The sequence below is a fragment of the Ursus arctos genome, unplaced genomic scaffold, assembly GCF_023065955.2.
Source record: "Ursus arctos isolate Adak ecotype North America unplaced genomic scaffold, UrsArc2.0 scaffold_20, whole genome shotgun sequence".
Lineage (NCBI taxonomy): Eukaryota > Metazoa > Chordata > Mammalia > Carnivora > Ursidae > Ursus > Ursus arctos.
The window spans coordinates 40,592,567-40,614,859 of NW_026622875.1; the positions used below are offsets into that span (position 1 = coordinate 40,592,567).

The following is a 22,293-nucleotide window of genomic DNA, read 5'->3' on the forward strand; positions in this document are numbered from 1 at the left end:
ATCACTTAACAGAAAATAAGAGGCAGAGGAACATACTATGTATTTAATGAAATTACAGGGATAATCAGCAAAATGCAGAATGTGGAAAATCATACAGGACAAACAGTCCAACTTTTGAACAAATAAACTGCAAGGAAGAAAATATGAAAAGAGAAACGATATATTAAGATTTAACAGATTTAGGGGCGCCTGGGTGGCACAGCGGTTAAGCGTCTGCCTTCGGCTCAGTGCGTGATCCCGGCGTTATGGGATCGAGCCCCACATCAGGCTCTTCCACTATGAGCCTGCTTCTTCCTCTCCCACTCCCCCTGCTTGTATTCCCTCTCTCACTGGCTGTCTCTATCTCTGTCGAATAAATAAATAAAATCTTTAAAAAAAAAAAAAAAGATTTAACAGATTTATCAAACGAAATGCAATGTGTGGATCTTGACTGGATCCAGATTCAAAACAAAACAAACATTTTTATTATAATCAGGAGAATTTTAACACTGACTGAATATTTAAGATTAAAGAAAGGTATGATAATGAAATTATGAACATTTCTTAAACATTCTTTTAGAGATACATACTAAAGTGTTATGGAACTACTATAAAATCTAGAAGTTATTTCAAATTAATAGGGAGGAGATGAGAAGAGTTTTGATAAACAGGATTGGTAGTGAAATGGTGATTATTAGAGTGCATGGGAAGCCCATCATACCACTCTCTCTACTTCTATAAAATTTTCCAGAAAATTTTTAAAAATCAGCCTTAGCTCTTTTTGTAGTCTAAAACAAACTTTCAAAATATTTTATAATGATCTTAAAAATATATTTATGTCAGTGGTAACTTCACAAAATTTAAGTATTTTACAATACAAACCTTTGTAGTATTTTATTTTCCAGGCTTTCTGGTTTTCTATATGTTTTTTCCATTCATCAAATTCAGGAATACTATAGAAGGAAAGTTCCTGCTTATTTTTGCTAGCCTTAAATTAAAAAAAAAAAATTAGTTTTCTGCTATTAAGACAACAGTATAAAAATATATTAATCTAAATAGTACCTTTACAATAGGAGTAATGAACTCTTCAAGAAAACCATGCTTCAAAAGTGATGGCCAATTGTGATGGATGAAATTAATAAGCAGGCCTTTTATGTGAGAACCATCTTGATCCTAAATAAATGTTAGTAAAGAGTGCTATAATAATTTTATAAAACATATTTATATAACCAAATTTTAAAATGTATGAATGTAGCACAGGCAAAATTCCATTCAAATTTTGGAACTGCACTTCACAAATCAGTAAAGATTATCCTTTAGAAGAACATAGTAAAGAATTTTTTCTTAAAATTCAAATAATGAATATAGCTAGTGATAGACTAAATCTTTCTGTCATTACAAAATGTACTATCATTATGTTTTCTATAGATATCACTAAAAGAATGATTTAAGGATGGAAATACATAAAACATGGTTACAATTCACTGAACAAGGGAAGGAGTAATCCATGAAGTAAAGGTATTCACAAGTCTTATCTTGATATAGAAACTACTAAATTTCTGCTTGAAACTACACAGCAGCTTTTTCAGTGGAAGATTTTCTCTACAAATGCTTTCATTTAGAGTACATGAGAGACATGCAGTTGGCTGCATATGAAATTCTTCCCTTTTGGTTTTCCAGTTCTTTCCTAATTATTGCCATTTTACTATTCAAGTCCTACTTTTTGCAAATTCCAAATTATGCCATCATATACAAACATTATCCATCACCCTATTGATTAATCTTTGTTGCTTATAAATTTCATCATTTCCTGTCAACTTATAGGTAGGCTTCAACCCCATAATACTACCATGCGTTCTACTCTTTTCCTATTTATTGCATTTAAAAACATTTTTAAAATAACCAAAAAGACAGTTGCCCAATAAGTTAGATAATATAAAATGCACCTCACACAAACAGCGCCATTGAATGTTTTCTACTCCCCCCCTTTGGTGTACAGTCATTTTCCCTTTTACTTTCTTGGAGCAAGTCTCATAAAAACAAATATCAAAAGGGCACTCTGAAAAAGATAAGTTTTAAATATGTGGCAACCTTTAAACCAACCTGATCAGTCATAATCATAATTTTCCCATAGCGTAAAGTTTTCAGAGATTCTGCATCATCATAACTTTTCTTGTACTGTAGACCAACTATTTTAATAATATTGTTTATTTCTGCATTTTCCATGATCTGTGCAAAAAGAAAAATAATTCAAAGTATGTTAAAAGTGTTGAGGGGTGCCTGGCTGGATTAGTAGGTAGAGTATGCGATTGTTGATCTCAGGGTTGTAAATTCAACCCCCACATTGTAGAAAGTACTTAAAAATTTTAAAAATTTTTTTAAGTGTTGAAACATATAAAAAGGGAGCCAGAATTTACTTTTAAAAATTCAACAATTTTAATAAAGTATGAAAATGTCATATGTATGTGGAGATATGAGAAAGAGAGAGAGAAAGATACCTGTTTATGAGAAGCTTCCCGTACGTTAAGAATTTTTCCCCTAAGTGGAAAGACTCCATATCTGTCTCGCCCAATCACACCTAATCCAGACACAGCCAACGATTTGGCAGAGTCGCCCTCTGTTAGTATCAGTGTACACTCCAGGGAATGTTTGCCACCTGAGAGATATTAAAAATGACATATACTCCAAATTCTTTAATTTTACCAATGAGAAAAATGAAGCCAGAAAAATAATCACAATGATGACAGTAAAAAACTATAAGAGTAACATTATGCTCAGCATAGTTTAAATGTTAAGTAAAATTTACTGAATTCCTATACCCTGAAAACTGGTAATATGTGGTACATATGGCAATTTTAATGAAGTAAAATTATACTCCGAGCATAAAACTGTATGCTCTATATGTGAAAGATGAATATTTTCTATAACTATATAAATAAAAAATCAAAATGTTGAAAAAAAAATCTAAATCTTACCAGCATCATTAGCGTCATCCAGTTTGGGAATACCTTTGATTTTACTATACTTCACTGATGAACACTTCTTGTTCAGCTGAGTCTGAGCCTTAAATTTCACCCAATTCAGAATACTTTCTACAATGCCACAGTTAGAAGCCTAAAAATCAAAGAATAATGATATACAATCAAGCCAGAAGTTCATACACTTAGCTAAAATTAATGTAATACTTGGAATCTGTGCAGTTATATTGAGAAACACTAATGGTGATCATAATAAAAATGATATACACTAGCAAATTTTACTCTAAAGCTAACTCAGGCAGCTACACACAATAACTATTGTACAGAACACAAACAGATGACTACAGGGCAACTTACTGAAACATGAAAAAAAAACTCTACTATAATAACCCCAAGAAAAATACACATAGCTTTCATTACAAGTAAATTTTGTTAAAATTAACATGGTAAAACCTGATCCACCCATGAATTTACTAGCTGGGAAATTCTAGACACTGACATTTCTTATATTCCTCAAAAACACAAATCTTGAATTTGCTATGACAAAAACTATTAATATGTAGGAAACATTAGGGTAAATTTAAGAACATATGAATCTTCCTTATTCTTTAAAAAGTTTGGTAATGAGGATTTCAACATCATATATTGTGTGTCACCATGCAGTGCATTGAGTTAATTATGTGCCAAGATGTTAACCCAAAAAGACGAGTGAAGAAATTCCAAGTTGGAGCTATTTTTCATTATCCTGGGTAGTTTGATTTTAGGTGTAATAGTTTTCTGGAACATTTGAGATATAAAAAGAGGTGGACTATGTTGCCAAACCTAAACTTAATCCACTCAAAATGAAAAAGTATAAAATCTAAAATCAGATCACTTCATCATGAATGTTATGAGGGCAGAAATTTGCAAACACATTAATGTAGGGTCTTTTGTATTCAGAATTCATCATTAGAAGCAAAAGTACTATTTCTATAGGCTTTAAGCTAGAACCTGAAAAAAACTTGTTTGTGAGAGCAAAGCTTTGAATTTACAAAATACCAGAACGTAATAAGTAAATTTCTATGGCAATTACACAACAGTCCTCCACCAAACTATAAACTTCCAAAGAGGAGGGGCTGTGATTTATTCATCTTTACATTCCCAGTGCAAATATTTATAAAGACACTTTACATATGCTTATTTAATATAGGTTTACTGATGGTACTGCCTAACAAGGGACGTGAGGTAATTTTGCTTATATACAACAGATTATGAGAAATTATTAAATACTGCAAGGCTCAGTTATAAACCTCAGATTATTTATTTGTACTCACCTCATTTCAGAAAGGTTAAAACAGTCCAAATAAATATGTGCAAAGTAAAATGAAATTTTAAAATATGTAGAATACGATAAATTTTATATTATGCATAGATTATCAAAACTTTAAAAAAATAAAAAACTACACAAAGGTAAAAATCAGCAGATGAAGTTGAAAGGAGTAGAAAAGATGAAATCAGGAGTCCTATAAGGACCTGTATGTTTGTTAGAGGAAAATCTAGCTGGCCAATAAAAAGCTAAAAACACAATCAGTTACATGATTCCCTACTTTTATACCTCGCAAAACAATCCATTGTTTTACAAAACAAAGTCTATACTTAGTTTTCAGAATTAAGTCTATTAATTTATCGTGTAAGTGCCTAAGCCCACAGTTACTGTAAGAGAGGAACTAATCACAAATAGAATAAATAAATCAAGAAAACTACTTAACCAACTCTCAATAAAAACACACTGAGAAATAATGAAAATTTTACTCACTGCTTTAAAAAATTTTTCTGACAGTTGGCATTTGGACCCAAAACTTTTGGGTTGCAGAGTCATGTTTTCTTTAGTTTGAGAATCAAAAGTTGGATTTTCGATAAGACAATTAATAAAAACCCATATATGGTTTTTCACCTGTTGAAAACATACCCAAAAAAAGGTCATCAAAACTGTTATCATTTAATAATTCAAAAGAATATATAAAGCACCACTTACTTGAAATGGTTTTACTGATACACCAGCTTTGTTCTTTTTCTTAACTACTTCAATTAGTTTACCAACAACTTGATCTACCACATAATCCACGTGACGTCCACCCTAAAGAGGATCAAAAAAATAGAATATAAAGTCTTCTATAGTTAGGGTAGCAAAATACTTATTCTTTTTTTTTCTTGAATGAACATTTAATCTTTACAACTTTCTGGAGTCAGTATCATTAACCCAATTATTCAGACGCATAATATGAATCTCAGAATTGCAAAGTTGGGATTTAAAAAGTAAGGTCTTGGGACACCTGGGTGGCTCAGTCATTAAGTGTCTGCCTTAGGCTTAGGTCACGATCCCAGCCTGCTTCTCACTCTCCCACTCCCCCTGCTTGTGTTCCCTCTCTCACTGTGTATCTCTCTGTCAAATAAATAAATAAAATCTTTAAAATAAATAAAAATTAAAAATAAGGTCTTTTTGGCTCTAGGGCCAATTAGCCTACTGTATAAAACTATACACAAAGTAAAAACAATAAAAAAAAACATGGACGTGAGAACGAATACTGGCAGACACAAGATTTAAACTTAGGGAATGTGGCAGCCATTGCCAGTTGGCCATCCAATGTCTATATACCCCTTTATTAAAAAAACTAAATTTGTTTCTACTTGGCAACATGCCCAGTTGAAAATATTAATCAATCTAGACTCCCTTTCAGCTACAGGTAGCCACTTGAGACTCAGTTCTAGCCAGAGATGTTAGTGAGGTATACCAGATGGGATTTCCAGGAAAACTACTGTATTCCTGATAAAAAGGGAGTGATTTAGTTGGTATACACATTTGCCCAGTCCCTTTCTCTCTCCATTGAATCTGGAATTGAGGTATAGAGAAGACAGCAGGTATCTTAAAGGCATGAGAATGAAAGCCACATGCTGAGGATGGCAGAAAAGAAAGCCAGGAATAGCCTGGTCCGTGGTGATGCTGTAGAGTCACTGTACCAAACTAAGACTCCCTGTCTCCAGTTATAAGAAAAAATAAAACCTTTATATCTTTATTGCCACTGTATATTAGGTTTCTATTACATATAACAAAATGCAATCGTAACTGATGCAAAATTTGTTGACTTGAGGAAGTGATGCTAGATTATAAAAAACGAGTATTAAAAAAAATAAGTTAAAACTTGAACAAGAGTGACAAATTACCAAATGACTGCTTTATATTATTCTAGAATACATGCTTATATTGCCTAAGACTTTATTATGATCAATGGACAAATGCTCTTAGACAAGAAAAATTTCATTCACTTTTGAAATCCAAAAGCCTACAGAAGAGTGCTCAAACTCTTAGAGTGGCATGTAACATGTTCTGCAATCTGACCCCAAAACAGACTCCTCTCCTATTATTCTTTCTTTTACAGTCTGAACTCCGAACAGACTAAGGAATGTGTTAACATTCTAAATTCATAAATATAAATGTATTCAACTATAAACACTAATCATATCAACTCAATGCTCAATGGATGTTTATATAAATTATAAGAGTTGTTTTAATAGAAAATAAGCTTTCATTTTCATAAGCCAATTTTGATTTCACAAAAGCAGATTTGGGGTTTTTGTTATTGTTATTGATTTTTATTTTGTTTTTAATGAAGCATTGTTCTATCACTGACATGGCAACAAAAAATTAGCACACTTACTTTTGTTGTTGCAATACTATTTACAAAGCTGATTTGCTGGAATCCCTTTTCACTAAGCGTGAGACAAACATCCCATCTTTCATTTGCAAGTTCATGAATAACTTTCAGGGCCACTCCAGTTTCATCCAACTTGTCTTTCACATAAAGATCTACATAACTGCGAAATCCATTTACCTATTAATTTGAAAACCAAAACTAATAAACAATCTTATATTGACAACTCAACTAGGTGAATGCCATCAGGTACTCTTACACTTTCATTTTCCCTCATTCACAACAGCTCTTACTCCTCAGATCCAAACCTTCATGACTTCCCCCATTCTATTCCTTGATCCCTGCCCTTTAAAAAGGAATTCATTTCTATATGAACCTGATAAAGAGAGGTTATGAAGGGACAGCTGGACAGGTAAATTATTATAAACTCTTTCGAAAGTTTAAGTTTTAAAATGACAAAGTAGATGTCTAGTTTGAGTTCAGACATACAGAAGGCTTAAAGAAAAAAAAAAAGGAGAAGAAAAGAAGAAAAGAAAAGAAGCTTCTGCCCTTACAAGAAAACAGCTGGTCAGACAGCAAACTGATTTTTCAAGAACCCTTAAAAAAACTGAATTCACAGGACAGCTGGCCATCCTGAGTCTGAAGAGAAACAGATGTCTGTAGGGAGACACAGAATACTAAGCAATTTGCTTAAGTGAGGCAGAAGCTGCCTAATGCCATATAAACCGAAAGCTACATTAAGCCAGAAATTCTGACAAGTTGCTGTAGGACAAGTGTGGATAGTATGAGCATGTGAAGTACCTGAGGACTGTCATCATAAGGGGTTCCTACACTTACAGGCTTTTTCTTCAGAAACTCCAGCAGGTTCTCACAGGGAAGGTCAGGGAAAATCTAGAAAAAGCTCCCCCCACCACAGTGCTGCTGGTTGGGGGAGAGAATAATAGCAGCCACTGGGAATGCCACCCAGACTCATCTCCCTTACCCATCCCATCCACAAAAGCAAAACAAAACAAAACAAAAACCTTAATTTGTAGGGGGAAGGATACTGCTAAAGAGTATTGGTAAAATATCACTATAGCTCGAATAAAATAATTCCAGCCCTAGCAGAGAAAGACAACTATCATATGGTTTCTCTCATCTATGGAACATAAGAACTAGGATGATCGGTAGCGGAAGAAAGGGATAAAGAAAGGGGGGTAATCAGAAGGGGGAATGAAACATGAGAGACTATGGACTATGAGAAACCAACTGAGGGCCTCAGAGGGGAGGGGGGTGGGGGATTGGGATAGACCGGTGATGGGTAGTAAGGAGGGCACGTATTGCATGGTGCACTGGGTGTTATACGCAACTAATGAATCATCGAACTTTACATCGGAAACCGGGGATGTACTGTATGGTGACTAATATAATAAAAAATCATTAAATTAAAAAAAATAATAAATAAATGCCAACTGAATAAGTGAAAAAAATAATAATAATTCCAGCCCTACCTCATCCCACTCCCATCTCATTTAAGTGGGAAAAAAAAAAAAAGTTTATTTTAAGGAGCAGGGAGCCTGAAGAATACTAAATGAGAATACTGGTGGATACATGCTGCAGTTAGGGGAAGAAAATAAAGGGCAGAGGAAAAATCTCTACCTCTAGAGGAGAGGTAGAAACACTTGTGAAGGCCAAACCCCTGAGAAACAGGGCAAGTATGTACTCCAAAGTCTTGAGACTCAATCAGACGTAAGTATCCTACAACCTACCACCATGTTAACAGGCCTCCAATAATAACTGGGTTTCAGTGGGTAGGGCTGCAGAGACAGACCCTTCTTGAGGGGCAGCTCCAAGGCAAGGCCCAAAAACAAAAGACAAAAACAAGGAAGAATTTTAAGTTTCTGGTGCCCGTAACAACAAACCTATACTATATATATACTCTATATCTACTATCCTATACGATGTGGCTGATTGTCGACAAAAGCTTAGAGGCATGCCAAAAGGCAAGAAAAAACAGACTGAAAAGACAAAGCAATCATGAGAACCGGACTCAGATATGTCACAGATGTTTTAACTATCATATAAGGCATTTAAAATAACTGATTAATATGTTAAAGGCTCTAATGGAAAAGGCAGAGAATATACAACTTCAGTGGAGAGATGGACGCTGTAAGCAAGAATCAAATGGAAATGTTAGGAATCAAAGACACAGAAGGAGATATGAAGGATACCACTGGCAGACTCATCAACAGACATGACATATTAAAGGAAAAAAATAGTGAACTTAAAAATAGGGCAACAGAAACTAAACAAACTGAAACACAAAGAGAAAATAGTGAATAAAGCAGCAAAACATCCAGGAGCTTAGGACAATACCAAACTATATAAACTATGCATAACTGGAATACCAGAAGAACAGCAAAGAAATATTTGTAAATAATGGCCAAAATTTTTCCAAAATTAGTGACAGACACCAAACAGATCCAAGAAGCTCAGGAAAATATAATGAAAAAATACACAACATGAAAAAAACAAAAACAAACCCCCGTAGAAACACCTAAGCAGAAACCATGCAAACGAGACAACTGGATGACATTAAAAGAAAAATAGTGTAAACCCATAATTCTATATCCAGTGAAATTCCATCTCTCTTGAAAGTGAAGGAAAATACTCTCTCAAACAGACTGAGGGAATTTATTGCCAGACCTACCTAAAAGAAATTAAAGATATCCAGGCAGAAGAAATATGATTAAGATCAGAAACTTAGAGCTATACCAAGAAATCAGGAGCTCTGGATATGGAATAAATGAAAGTAAAATAGAATCCTGTATTGTATTTTTAATTGCTCTAAAATCTAAAAGGAGTTAGATTTAACTATAAGGTACCCAGAAAATAACAAAGCATTTGCTATTTTAGAAGACACTTACGGGCAATTTCTTCCCATTAAACATGACCTTGACCCCCTTGCATGAACCAGCCAAATCATAAGCTCTTCTGGTCATGAGGGCCACAATATCCTTGTCAAGTTTTTCCATCTTAAATTTAGACAGATCTGGTTGGAATGTTATGCATGTATAATCTTCACCATCAAAATGCTTAATTTTGGCTTCAGAAGTCTTCATCATGTTATTCATCCATGTCTTTAAAAGAAAAAATACTCAAATATTTCTATAATGATTCTATATTTTATAATACATACTCAGTTCATGAAATACATTCATTTACCATAACTATATCCATTTTCCAGCTTTACAACAAACCAAACAAATCCTTGAAACTGATATTAGAGATGAAATAAATTTAAAAAACTACTACAGTAGTCCCTATCTATGTTCCAAGACCAGAAACCATGGATAGTACCAAACTCTATATATACTATGTTTTTTCTGTACACACCTATGATAAAGCTTAATTTATAAATTAGGCACAGTAAGAGATTAATAATAATTAATAAAATAGAACAATTACACTTTACTAAAAGTTATATGAATGTGGTCTTTCTCTCTCTAAATATCTTATTGTACTATACTCAACCTTCTTAGATGATGTGAGATGATAAAATGTCTACATGACAAGATGAAGTGAGGTGAATGATGTAGGCACTGTGACAGAACATTAAGCTACTACTGACCTTCCAACGATATGTCAGAAGGAGGATCATTTGCTTCTGAACCGCGGTTGACCGCGGGTAACTAAAACCGTGGAAAGTGAAACCACAGATAAGGGAGGAGGGGAACACTATTATAATAACCTCATTTGAAAATAAGCAAAATGAACTGCACAACTTTATACACTATTAGTAAAATAACTTTCAAATTCTTCAACATAACCATTTAGAATTTTACAGAAATAAGTTTAAGTATGCTTTCCCTGATCAAATTACTTTAGCTTATGTAAAATTTCAAACTATTTTCAAAGGCCTACCAGAGTAAAGACTGAATTTTGAAATATGAATTTGATGAATCAATGAGGAATTTTTCAAATATGCTAAGTGGATACATTTCAATTAGTCTGTAAGGTTCCAGGCATTATCAGTAATTCTTAACAATGTTAAAGAAAAAGTCTATTAAATAAAGCTCTTCGTTTTCAAGGGACAGGAGAAAGACAGATTTATGTAAATCTCCTAGGCTTTCTGAAGTCTTTATTGACATGCTTAATGTCTTAAAAAAAAAAAAAGTGATATAGGCATCACTGCCATTTACCTAAGGTTCCATTATCTTAGCAAACCAACACAACACACACACACAAAAATTAGACACTTTTCTATCATACCTGCTTAAAACTATGTTTGTATTCTTTGCAAGCAGTTTCTACTGTAAACTTTGTACTGAAAATATTACAAAGTTTTGCACCGTAACCATTGCGACCACCTGTAAGAACAATCAAATGTGAAAGGTTTAATGAAAAGGATTTTAGGAACTTCCTACCATGGGACAGGTCTGTTGCAAAATAGTTCCACTTACTGCATTATTTTAACAATCACCAAATATTTCAGAGTATATTTAGATTTTTTCATTTAAAGAAAAATACAATTAAGATTATGCACATACAGTAATATAATTAACATGAATTTTGTAGATTCATTAACTTCGTCAATTTCAAAAAAATTAAGCTTGCTATCTCCTATAATCAAGTAAATCTATGTGAGTATTAAATCTGAGCTTTCTATCAAAGTTACTTCTCTATTACAAAAATGTAATCTCTATCAGTTCCTAAAGCTTTGGTTATGAAAAATAAATAAAAACCATCAACCCACCTGAGCAATGGAAATAAGCAGAAAAACATTTGGTTTGATCAAAGCACTTCAACTCTATTTATAAAACCCAGATTTGCAATCTTGACCCTCGTAAAACAGTTTAGAATTTAACTGATATCAAAAATGTCTTTTGCAATAAGAAATTCACATTTATAGGAATCATACATCTGACTTCCATCAGTACTCTAATTTGAAACTCAAATTGTCAGCCAGGTTAGAGTTCCAGGAGTTGTAGCATAAGCCAAAGTACTATCAATTAAGCTTTTAAAATGTCTCTGTCAGACTATAATCAAAATAATACTTACACATGATAGTTTTTTATAGATAATAATTCTGAAAAGAATTCTCTCACAATAAAGCTACACAGGTTTCCTTTTCTGTAATATTTTATACAGGAATAGCTAAATTTTATGTTGGAAATATAAAGAAAATTCAATAAAAATTCCAATCAGCCGTTTAGACTTTACCTGTTACTTTTTTCTCATCATCATCATAGTTACTGGATGTTAAAAGCTGTCCAAAAATTAACGCAGGAACATAAACTTTCTCTACTTTGTGTTCTACTACTGGAATGCCTTTCCCATTATTCCAAATGCTTACAATATTTGATTCACTGTAAATAAACAAGCAGAGTTTAGAGCTTAACATGGTTTAATATTAATTTCCATAAAAGGTAAAGTAATCCAGAACAAACCTCACTAATTATAAGCAAAACGCCAGCCACTACTAATTGGAAGATACTCATCTTTCAAGAAAATACTTGCTAAGGACACACATTTCTACCTGAGTCATAACTCAAATTAGAGCCACTAAGACCTACAGGGAATACTGAAAAATTTCTCAAGAAACGAAACTCCTCTCAACCTCCCAGAAAATAGTAAAAGCGGTGAAGCTTTTACAAGAAGTCAGCTCCAGATTCTGTTTTCATATATATTAGCCATGATCTTCCTGCTTCATTCTACCAGTATACCACCTGTGAACCACAAGCTCTGCAGAGCCAGCAGCCATTGCCATTTTCACTCCCTAACTGTTGCAGCAGTACATATGGAAAGGACAAACAGTGTAAAATGTATTCCATTCTCACCCTAAATATTACAGGGTTGTTTGTATTGTGGCAATCACTGTCATAACCTAATTTTAATGGTTTTAAAACATCTAGATTTTACCTATTTTAGGTTTTTTAGGTTTTCCTATCACAAAACCACGATTTAAGCCTGAATGCTATGCAGTAGAGGCTCCTATAGCTAATAGCAACTTGAGATAGGCAGTAGTCCTGATGGAAAATTTCACCTACTCTATCATTTTGAGTAGTATATACTATAATGCCTTTACCCATTTAAAAGCCAAATTTGCAAAGAAACACAGCTTCAGGGGCGCCTGGGTGGCACAGCAGTTAAGCGTCTGCCTTCGGCTCAGGGCGTGATCCCGGCGCTGTGGGATCGAGCCCCACATCAGGCTCCTCTGCTATGAGCCTGCTTCTTCCTCTCCCACTCCCCCTGCTTGTGTTCCCTCTCTCGCTGGCTGTCTCTATCTCTGTCGAATAAATAAATAAAATCTTAAAAAAAAAAAAGAAACACAGCTTCATAACCAACACTAAGAATTGGCTTAAAAATTGACAATCTGATTCATAATTATTCTTAGATATATAGTTTCACTCATACATACATACCTTAATCTCTGAAGAGGTTTAGAAATAGTTACACAACTAAAAACTTTGCTATAAAAGCCAAAATTAATTAAAACCACATATCCAGGGGGAAATCAATTAATAAAATCAAATTAAATAGGAAGGAAGGAAGGAAGGAAGGAAGGAAGGAAGGAAGGAGGGAAGGAGGGAAGGAAGGAAGGAGGGAAGGAAGGAAGGAGGGAAGGAAGGAAGGAAGGAGGGAAGGAAGGAAGGAGGGAAGGAGGGAAGGAAGGAAGGAGGGAAGGAAGGAAGGAGGGAAGGAAGGAAGGAGGGAAGGAAGGAAGGAGGGAAGGAAGGAGGGAAGGAAGGAAGGAAGGAAGGAAGGAAGGAAGGAAGGAAGGAAGGAAGGAAGGAAGGAAACTAACAAATAACTTTTAGCACATCTTCTTCTTTCCCTAACCAGCAACCAACTTTTCTTTCTCTCATTGTCCAATACAGGTTCAACTCTTCAAATGTCCTAGGCTCAAATTTTGATAGCATTTTTTAATTCAGATCTCCTGATCATTCTCTTAGATTCATCTATTATCAGTATTCAGTCGTTTCTTCATTCCAAATGCCAATAACAAGTCTAGACTGGTATGTCCTTAAATATTGTAGATCAACTTAAAAGTCCTCTACTGCATGTTCACAGCCCATTATCCACATCTTTAATTACAGTCGAATTTAATTTCCACTATTTAGCAACATGTATCCTGTTTTTCCTTCAAGTCGGTTTATTACTTGTCCTGAATGTTCATTCCCAATTCTTCCGTTTCTTTATTGGTCTTTCCCTTGCCTTAATGTCATTTTACTTTTTGTCAACCCAAAATTTATCCTAACTCTCAGAGTCAGTTTATGACTTCAGTTCTCCATTAAGCCTTTTACCCAGCCTATTGAACAGATTGGTACCTCAGGAGATGATTAGATTATCTCGCTTGTGGGTAAACACTCTCTACAGAATACACAGCTGAAGCATGAGAGACTATGGACTATGAGAAACAAACTGAGGGCTTCAGAGGGGAGGGGGAGGGGGGAATGGGATAGACTGGTGATGGGTAGTAAGGAGGGCACGTATTGCATGGTGCACTGGGTGTTATACGCAACTAATGAATCATCGAACTTTACATCGGAAACCAGGGATGTACTGTATGATGACTAACATAATAAGAAAAAAACATTAAAATAAAAAAAAAAAGACAAGTGTCATGACAAGAAAAAAAAAATAGACTTCCAAATAGTTTTTAGTGTTAGGCTTAAAATTAATAGAGAAGAATTCTGATGAAAATAAAGAAAGGCAATGAATGGAAAATTACAGATCTTAAACATCTCAGAATTATACAAAAGCCAATACACTCATGACCTTTAAAATTTTTTTCATCCAATTCAGCATATCATACATGGTACTATAATTAAGATACGTATTTTGTAAATTATCTTTATCACAGTTTTAAAAAAATAAGGCCTGACATCTCCTACATTCAGTAAGTCTGTATGAGTATGAAGTATGAAACTTGAACTTTCTATCAAAGTCACCTCCATTGAAAAATTTCAATATGTATCACTTCCTAGATCTGGCATTTAGTTCTGTAAGCTCTAAACAATGATTCAGAGTTCTAGAACTATATTCTTTGCTCCATCAATAATCTGCGGAGAAATATTAGGAAAAAGAATACTGTGCTTGAATAAGCTACAAATAGTTTTGAAATATTTAAAGCTAAAAAGAAACCTGGAAAACAATCTAAATAATATTCATGAACTGTTAAGAGGCTAAATTATGATATGTTGACATAATAAAATAATTAGCAATAGTTAAAAAGATTTAAGTAGATCAATGTAACTTAATAACAAAGGCTGTCCACAAAATGTCAAATAAAAACAGGAAAAGTATATAATCCCACCTTTTAAAAAAAATAAAAATGAATCTGTATACATATTTCAATATGAGTGTGTACTATTTTTTAAAGCTGCATATTTAAGAGTTTTAACCCCAAATAAACAAGAATACTTAAAACAGAAGGACTGTTAGAACTCTGGTTAATGTGCCTTCCACATTTGTTTTTAATCAGATAGACGCCAGCAAATACTAACCATCGTATAAAGAGCTTTAAGCTCCTTTGTAAAAAGTTGCTTCAAATTCTCTAATTTTGTAAAATAGCTGTCCAAATTCTGCATGGTACCCCTTGCTAATGTATTCTTATGCCTTTTACAAGCATGGTTGTTATTTAAATTTTACCCCCATATTACAGAGTACTATTGAAAGAATAAGAGGTAAGCTGTGCTGTATAACCTCCACACTTAACCCATTAACTATCAAAATTTCTGTCCTTTACACAGAATTCATGTACACACACGCACAAAGAAAAATTTTAAATCTGCTATATGAAATGTTAAAAAGAATGAAACAGAGGATATCAAAAATGGACAGCAGAAAACTGGGTCAATGAAATAAACAGCAGAATAGCATGTCTTCCCATTTCAATTCTGCTTTTAAATAACTTCTTAAATAACAAATCTTAAATTATGTCTCTGGATTAAAATTCATTTTTATAAAAATATCATTAGTTCTGTATTATACATAGAAGAAAAAATAAGGAATGAACTTATGGGAGGAAATTCACAAAAGACAAAATGTTACGGTTAAAATTCAGAAATACAATATAAATAAGTAACAAAATCTAAGGATCAGCAACATCTCCCAAAATGCTTGTCTACGGCCAATTTTAAATACATATGTATATTTCAATTAAAAGCAGGAGAAAGATTCAATAGTCTCTCATCAATGATTTATCAACAAAAAGAGTAAAATTCACATCTTCTTCCCTGGAAGTAGCTATGAATTTCTGTCTTTTATTGAAATAAAAGAACTTTCTAGCAGAATTAAAATAACAGAGATAAATTAGAAAAACTGGTATCTGACTGTCATTAAGAACTAAATAAATTTAGTTATAATCTATGTCACTCTTATGCCCATAAAAAATGTTGCTCACTGAAAAGGGAGAAAGAAATCACTAAAGGCATTAGTTACATAGACTTACTCTGTTCAGAATCTGTAACAAATTTTAAGGTAAAAAGCATGCCACCAAGAGTCACTATTCAGTCTACAGAGTTGTTTTATAGCTCACTTCTTGATCACTTTGTTATGATGGGATTCTATGTAAACTGTTTAAATCCATGTTGCTGGATTAATGTGGCCAAAATAATTAAGATAAAAAGAACCAACTGTAACTGTAACCATATTCATCAAGAATGTATTTAAGAGAGAGCTCCTTCTTCCTTAGTTTTCAGAATCTTTCCATACCAAATTTTAAAAAGCTTAAGGATATCTGACATTCAACATCTATTACTACTCACTAGCTACTCTCCCAAAGCATAATAAATGATACTATTTTTAACTGACAATTTCCTAAATATAGAAGAAAGTGAATCTTGAAGCTAAAATTTCCTTACAACTATTTTAAACGTCTGCATAATTACAATTTATAAGTGTCCTGTGCACCTTACCACATAAATCCTCAAGAATGTATTCATTGTAGAAAAGATCCAAATGGGAAAAAAAATGAAAGAAAAAGAAAAATCTAGAACTTCAACAGCATAGTTATGTGGTAATATTTTATTATACAGCTAACTTCATGGTATAACCAAATATAAGTTATATTTTCATATATAAATACACATTAATCTTAACCATACCATCTAAAATTAGATTAGTGACAGTGAGACTATACCTGAATTGGTTAAATTTTCATGTCAGAGAAAATTCTTAACATCATTCTAAATTACTAATAAAATTATAAATGTAAATGTAATGCAATATTTTACAAAAGGCATGCTGTTGAAAACAGGGTCAATGTAATGGTAGTATTTCTAAGTTAAAATGGTATTATTTTCACTCCCCTTCAGCGAGATCTAATTAGCTGAATGCCTGGTATATTCTATAATACCAGCAGTTCCTAATTTACAAATGATGTTATAAATAATGGAAAAACCCAAATACTGGCCATAACAAATAAATTTAATCCATAATATAACTTAGCCTTGACTCCCAAAGCAAAGGCAAGAAGGAAGGATTGAGTGACTACTGTAATCACCTGCAACAATATCCACAACATCAAAGAAGGAGAAAAATGGGTTTCCATCCAAGTGCTTCCATAAGGAAGTACTTTGGAGTAAAAGATCACGAATGACAGAGGAAACTATAAAAGTGTAGTATATTCTGGCTAAAAGAGGCAAAAATAACAAGATCTCAAACAACAGGGAAACTTTAGGAGTACTAACTGTATACGGTATTCATTTGAGGAGTATTTGTTTGGGACCTATCAGAATAAAACAACATAAAAAAAAACTAAACTTGAAATATACTTACGGATCAATAGAAACTTTAATACAGGTCATATTCTTATCCCTCTGTTTGTTGTCAGCTGCATTAACTACAAATTAAATATTTTAATGAGTAATAAAATATATAAAGTTATATAAATAACTATATGACAACTGCATGCATATCCCTACTTAATATAAACATTTATATATGGTAATAGTTATTGAAATTATTGCTACTAACTTCTAATAACAACTTTATTTTCTAAATAATATTCTTAAATTTTACATCACACTAAATTACTATTATGTCTTCTACTACAAAATGGGGGTAGGGGAAGGGCAGATTTTGTGATACATAAAAACAAAAATAAACATCTGCAGGTTACAACCCCCCCCCAATCCAGGTTAGAGCTAAAAGAAAAAAAAATTGAGTTTAATTACACTTTATCTTGGAAACAACTACTTTCTCTTGATCTCAAAAAACTTGTGGTTTCATACACAGGTTGAGCTAAAATCAGTTATTTTTAAATTAGAAAGACAAAGTCATCAGCATCCTTAGAGAAATCAAAATTCTAAATCCTATGCACTATAACTGATAATATATTTGTATACATTAACCACTGACTACACCAATTTTAACACAAGCTAGCTGTCAAATTCAACTTCAATCATAGAAAAAATATGTTCCTGGTAAACACTATGTAACATAAAAGTAAAATCAAGTGGATAGCTGGGAAGCAAGAGTGAAAAGTATAAAAGTAACCAGTTTTACTCCCTATCCTTTCCCCAAAGAGCGACCAGAACAAGCTCAGAGACCCACACAACCCAGCTGTCCAGTAAACCTCAAGTGGCACTAATAAGGTAGCAGAGCCCAGAGTCTCTACAAAGTGCTGCTAAAAATATTTCCAAAGTGCAAGCATCCCCCAGGAATCAATTAAGCATCCACACTTCATTGTGATTTATCATGTGATTTGGAAAAAACAGAGATCATTCAGAACAATGGTGGTCAAACTTGGCTGCCCAACAGAAATTCCTGATTTGTTGGTGAAAAACAATTTTACGTGTCTCACAGCAAAATCACCAAATCTACAAGGATCGGGCCCTGTAATCTCTATTTTTAACATGCCTCCTGGTGACTGGGATGCATGCAACCTTCAGATGACTACACATACAAGATTACAAACCAACTGTGGCTCACTGATCAAATACAACACATTCATTTTACAGATAAACGCAAAGATATGATGTGCACAGATATGAAAATATTACAGTGAGTACAAAATTTTCTTAAGAACATTTATATTCAGCATAGAAGCCAGAGATATGCCTTTAAGATTTATACTGTATGTCAGGCTTTATATACACACGGATGTGTGTGTGTATCAAAGGACAGAGAGGAGTTAAATCTTAGGCAAGTACTCACCCAAAATTTCATCAAAGATCTTGTATAAACCTGGCACAAAGGTAACCTCTCTGCAATTCATTCCTACATCTTCATCATATACCCACATTAGCTGCATTATAAAAAAAATTCAAAAGGACTTATGGGGTAAAAAAAGCATTTAACATCAGTTTTACATAGTATAAACCCACATCTGTCATTTCCTCTGTAAATACTTAGATCTTCAAAGTAGAAAAACATATGCTACTTCACTTGCACTCAACCTCACTATATTCACATTCAATTTAAATAACTTCAAAATAGAGAAATTATTCATTTTGTATTGAGTCTGTATTCTTATATATAAAGTCAGCTTATTAAGGCACCAAGAATTGTTGAAACAATATTTAAATAAAATAGAAAAAAAATCTTATATTTACTTTACACTTTTACTTCATGCTCTATATTTTCTATAAGGAGTACAGAGTAAAATAATATGAACACAGCATGACTTTGGAGCCAGAGACCTAGCTTTAAATCCCAGCTCTTACTAGTTGAGGGATCTAAGCAAGTTATTTAAATTTATTTAAACTTCAGTTTCCTCATCTATAAAATGCAGATAACAGTACCACTTTCCAAAATTGTTAGAATCAGACAAGATAATATGTGCAAGCCAAGTCCACAGTAAGCATTAGTCATTAGTGTATATGTACACATCGTAGAATTTGAAACAAACCACAGCATAAACGTAAGGACTTTTAAAAAGTTCACACACTACCATTTTCCTCTATACTTCCTAGCTCTTTTAGTTTATATCTCCGAGCTTTTTATCTTTAGCAGAAAATGAAGACATTTCTACCTCTCTTAGGTCTCTCTCCCTACTTTGCTTATGAGCACAGAGACATGAAATCATGTACTTACAAAGCATACAATCACAAAAATTTTATTAAAAAGTAGATATAGATACACATCTCCTAATCTCAAAATTGAACAAATAATTACCTGTGTCAATGGTTCCACTGACCCAATATATGTATCAGGACGAAGGAGAATATGTTCAAGTTGTGTCTTTTTCTGATACACTCTCTCAACAGACAACTTCTTTGAAGAATCATTTTTGTTTGCAGTTTCTGACTCTTCTTTTTTTGCAGCATTGTTCTGATCAAAAAGAGTCTAAAATTAACCAAAAAATCAAATTTAAATAACCTACCAAGGGGGTACGCTAAAATGTATATGGATACATGCCATAGGTTTTCTTTTTAATGACAAAATTATCTCTGAGCCTGATTTTTAAGTCTTAAAGAGAACACAGGTCTATTTACTGACAGTCCAGTTCTTTTTATGCTATAGTGTAATACTGCAGTTTTGACTAAGGTATACATAGTCACTGGAATAACTAGAACTGCCTACATCTATTCAATCCAGAAATATAAACATTTCCCAATTCTGTAAGTTATCAAGTTAATTTTTACAATCCTCAAAACTTTTCAAGGAATATGAGTTCTGGTCAGGTTATAGGTTCACAATAACTGAATCTGGCTACCTGCAGGAGTCCTCAAATCTTCTACATATCAGTTCCCTGCCATTAAGCCACTGAAGATTATTGTCAAGAGTGGGCAAAAGTAACCTACACAAAATAGTAACTATGTAGTTAATGTACGCTGCTTACAGCTGAAAATACTAAGCATGGCTTATGAAATCTCAAATTTCACACTTTTATAGGTCATGTCAATAATTCCTTATAAATCAGTGCTAGGTGCCCCACTACTGAGGTACCCGCTGATTCTAGTTTCTGTGCCAGTTCCAAGGAAACAGAGGTTGGTGACCCTAATTCTAAACATTTCTACAGTAGATAAGGATCACAAACTCAAAATCCCCAAGGTCTGGAGATTTCTCTGTCTTCTTAAGAGCAGAGAACACACTCTCTCATTCTGGAATTTCCTAATATTGACAAATAAGACACGCTACTAAAAGAAAGGTGCTATAATGCCATGTTTTTTCACAGTCAAAAAATAATTCACATATTAGACAAAATGAAAATTGAAATATCTTCACAAGTCCTTGAACTTAAGTAGAAATGAAGCAGTCAGAAGACAAACAATGGAAGAGATTTTATGAATCTGAACAAGTAATAAGCCATTTTAATTCAGGTCCCACACATAGCCATACCATTATCTTTAAAGTTAATATTTGAAAAAAAAAAAGTCATTACATGTAGTCTACATTTGAACAACGTATGTTTAAAAATCAAGTACATGGGCTCCTGGGTGGCTCAGTTGGTTAAGTGACAGCCTTCAGCTCAGGTCATAATCCTGGAGTCCCAGGATTGAGTCCTTGTCCATCCCCCACCCTCCCCCAGGGCTCCCTGCTCAGCACGGTATCTGCTTCTGACCCTCCCCGCTCTTGTGCTCGCGCGCGAATAAATAAATAAAATCTTTTTTAAAAAAATCAAATACATAACCTCTGAGCACTCTAAACCAGGACAAGAGCTATAACATACAAACACTATGGAAATTCAAATATTAATTATAATCTTCCAGTACCATAAATTTTACATAAAATTAAAGAGACTTAATATTGCAAAATAAAGTATTATGAACAACTCATTTCCTGTATTTTAAACTATATTCTTATACATTCTTTCATTTATAAAGTTACACATTAACACTGCTCTGAGACAATTAAAAATAGCTTTGGACAAAAGAAAGTAGGTGTTTCATAAAATCTTCATAGTCTATTTCTGTCGAGTTAGATGATGAACTAGCCAGAAATATACTACATTTTTAAAAAACCAGTCTCCAAATTTCTAATCATGTTCCTTGCTTTTCATGAGATAGCAGATTTATTTATAGAAACAAATCCAAAGGTAAAAGCATAATTGATTTTGTCTAATGGGTCATCAGAATAGTAAGGACTAAGATCACACTCTTAGCAAGTGTTTACCGACAATAAATGCTATGGAATCAAAGGGAGGTAACTTCTTACCATTAACTTAGAACTGTTTTCAATCATTGGCATAAAGATGAGGAACTTAACAATAACCATGGAAGTAAAAGCTTTCTGATCCCAGGCTACGACTCCAAATCCCACAACTAAGAAAACATCTTCAAGATTAGACTTAATCAGGGACTCACATCTACCTAATTGGGGCTTCCACATTTGGCCCTGATGAGTTACACTTAACTAAAAGGGCACACAACTATGGAAAATAAAGATAAAGTCCGTTATCATTCCTTTTTCAAGAATTTACAACTTCTCCCATGTCCCCTCACTACCAATCACTTTTTCCTCCCAAATGGATATTTGAGAATAAGGAATGCCTGGCTTGCACCTAACATACCCCTATCAAGTTCAAAAGTTGTCATTCTTGCTAAGGATAATGTCTCAAAAATCAGAGAACGAGTGAAACGTATGGCTTTGTCAAATTTTCTCTAGGAATAATATGTAAATATGAAAAATAAGTTTGACAATATAAAGTATTTTATGTCAAAATGTTTTTTCCTAAATATACGACAGATGTTAAGGAAAGAAAAAAAAGGGGGGCG

At 33.4% G+C, this 22,293-nt stretch overlaps 1 protein-coding gene across 2 annotated transcripts in view; it reads right to left on the reverse strand.

Moving 5' to 3' along the window:
* TOP2B (DNA topoisomerase II beta) overlaps window positions 1–22,293 on the reverse strand; it is a 58,135-nt gene that overhangs the window by 25,269 nt on the left and 10,573 nt on the right. Inside the window, exons 2-15 of one of the 2 annotated variants that reach the window (XM_026496895.4) lie at window positions 19,751–19,906; window positions 18,791–18,881; window positions 17,411–17,474; window positions 11,849–11,994; window positions 10,898–10,995; window positions 9,553–9,765; window positions 6,653–6,826; window positions 4,972–5,073; window positions 4,753–4,890; window positions 2,955–3,093; window positions 2,478–2,635; window positions 2,083–2,208; window positions 1,042–1,152; window positions 862–967 (exon numbers count right to left, since the gene is read on the reverse strand). In XM_026496895.4, the coding sequence (XP_026352680.1) occupies window positions 862–967; window positions 1,042–1,152; window positions 2,083–2,208; window positions 2,478–2,635; window positions 2,955–3,093; window positions 4,753–4,890; window positions 4,972–5,073; window positions 6,653–6,826; window positions 9,553–9,765; window positions 10,898–10,995; window positions 11,849–11,994; window positions 17,411–17,474; window positions 18,791–18,881; window positions 19,751–19,906 (1,822 nt within the window). Of the gene's footprint in view, window positions 1–861; window positions 968–1,041; window positions 1,153–2,082; window positions 2,209–2,477; window positions 2,636–2,954; window positions 3,094–4,752; window positions 4,891–4,971; window positions 5,074–6,652; window positions 6,827–9,552; window positions 9,766–10,897; window positions 10,996–11,848; window positions 11,995–17,410; window positions 17,475–18,790; window positions 18,882–19,750; window positions 19,922–22,293 lie in introns of both variants that reach the window. The other variant, XM_026496894.4, reaches the window with a different exon arrangement.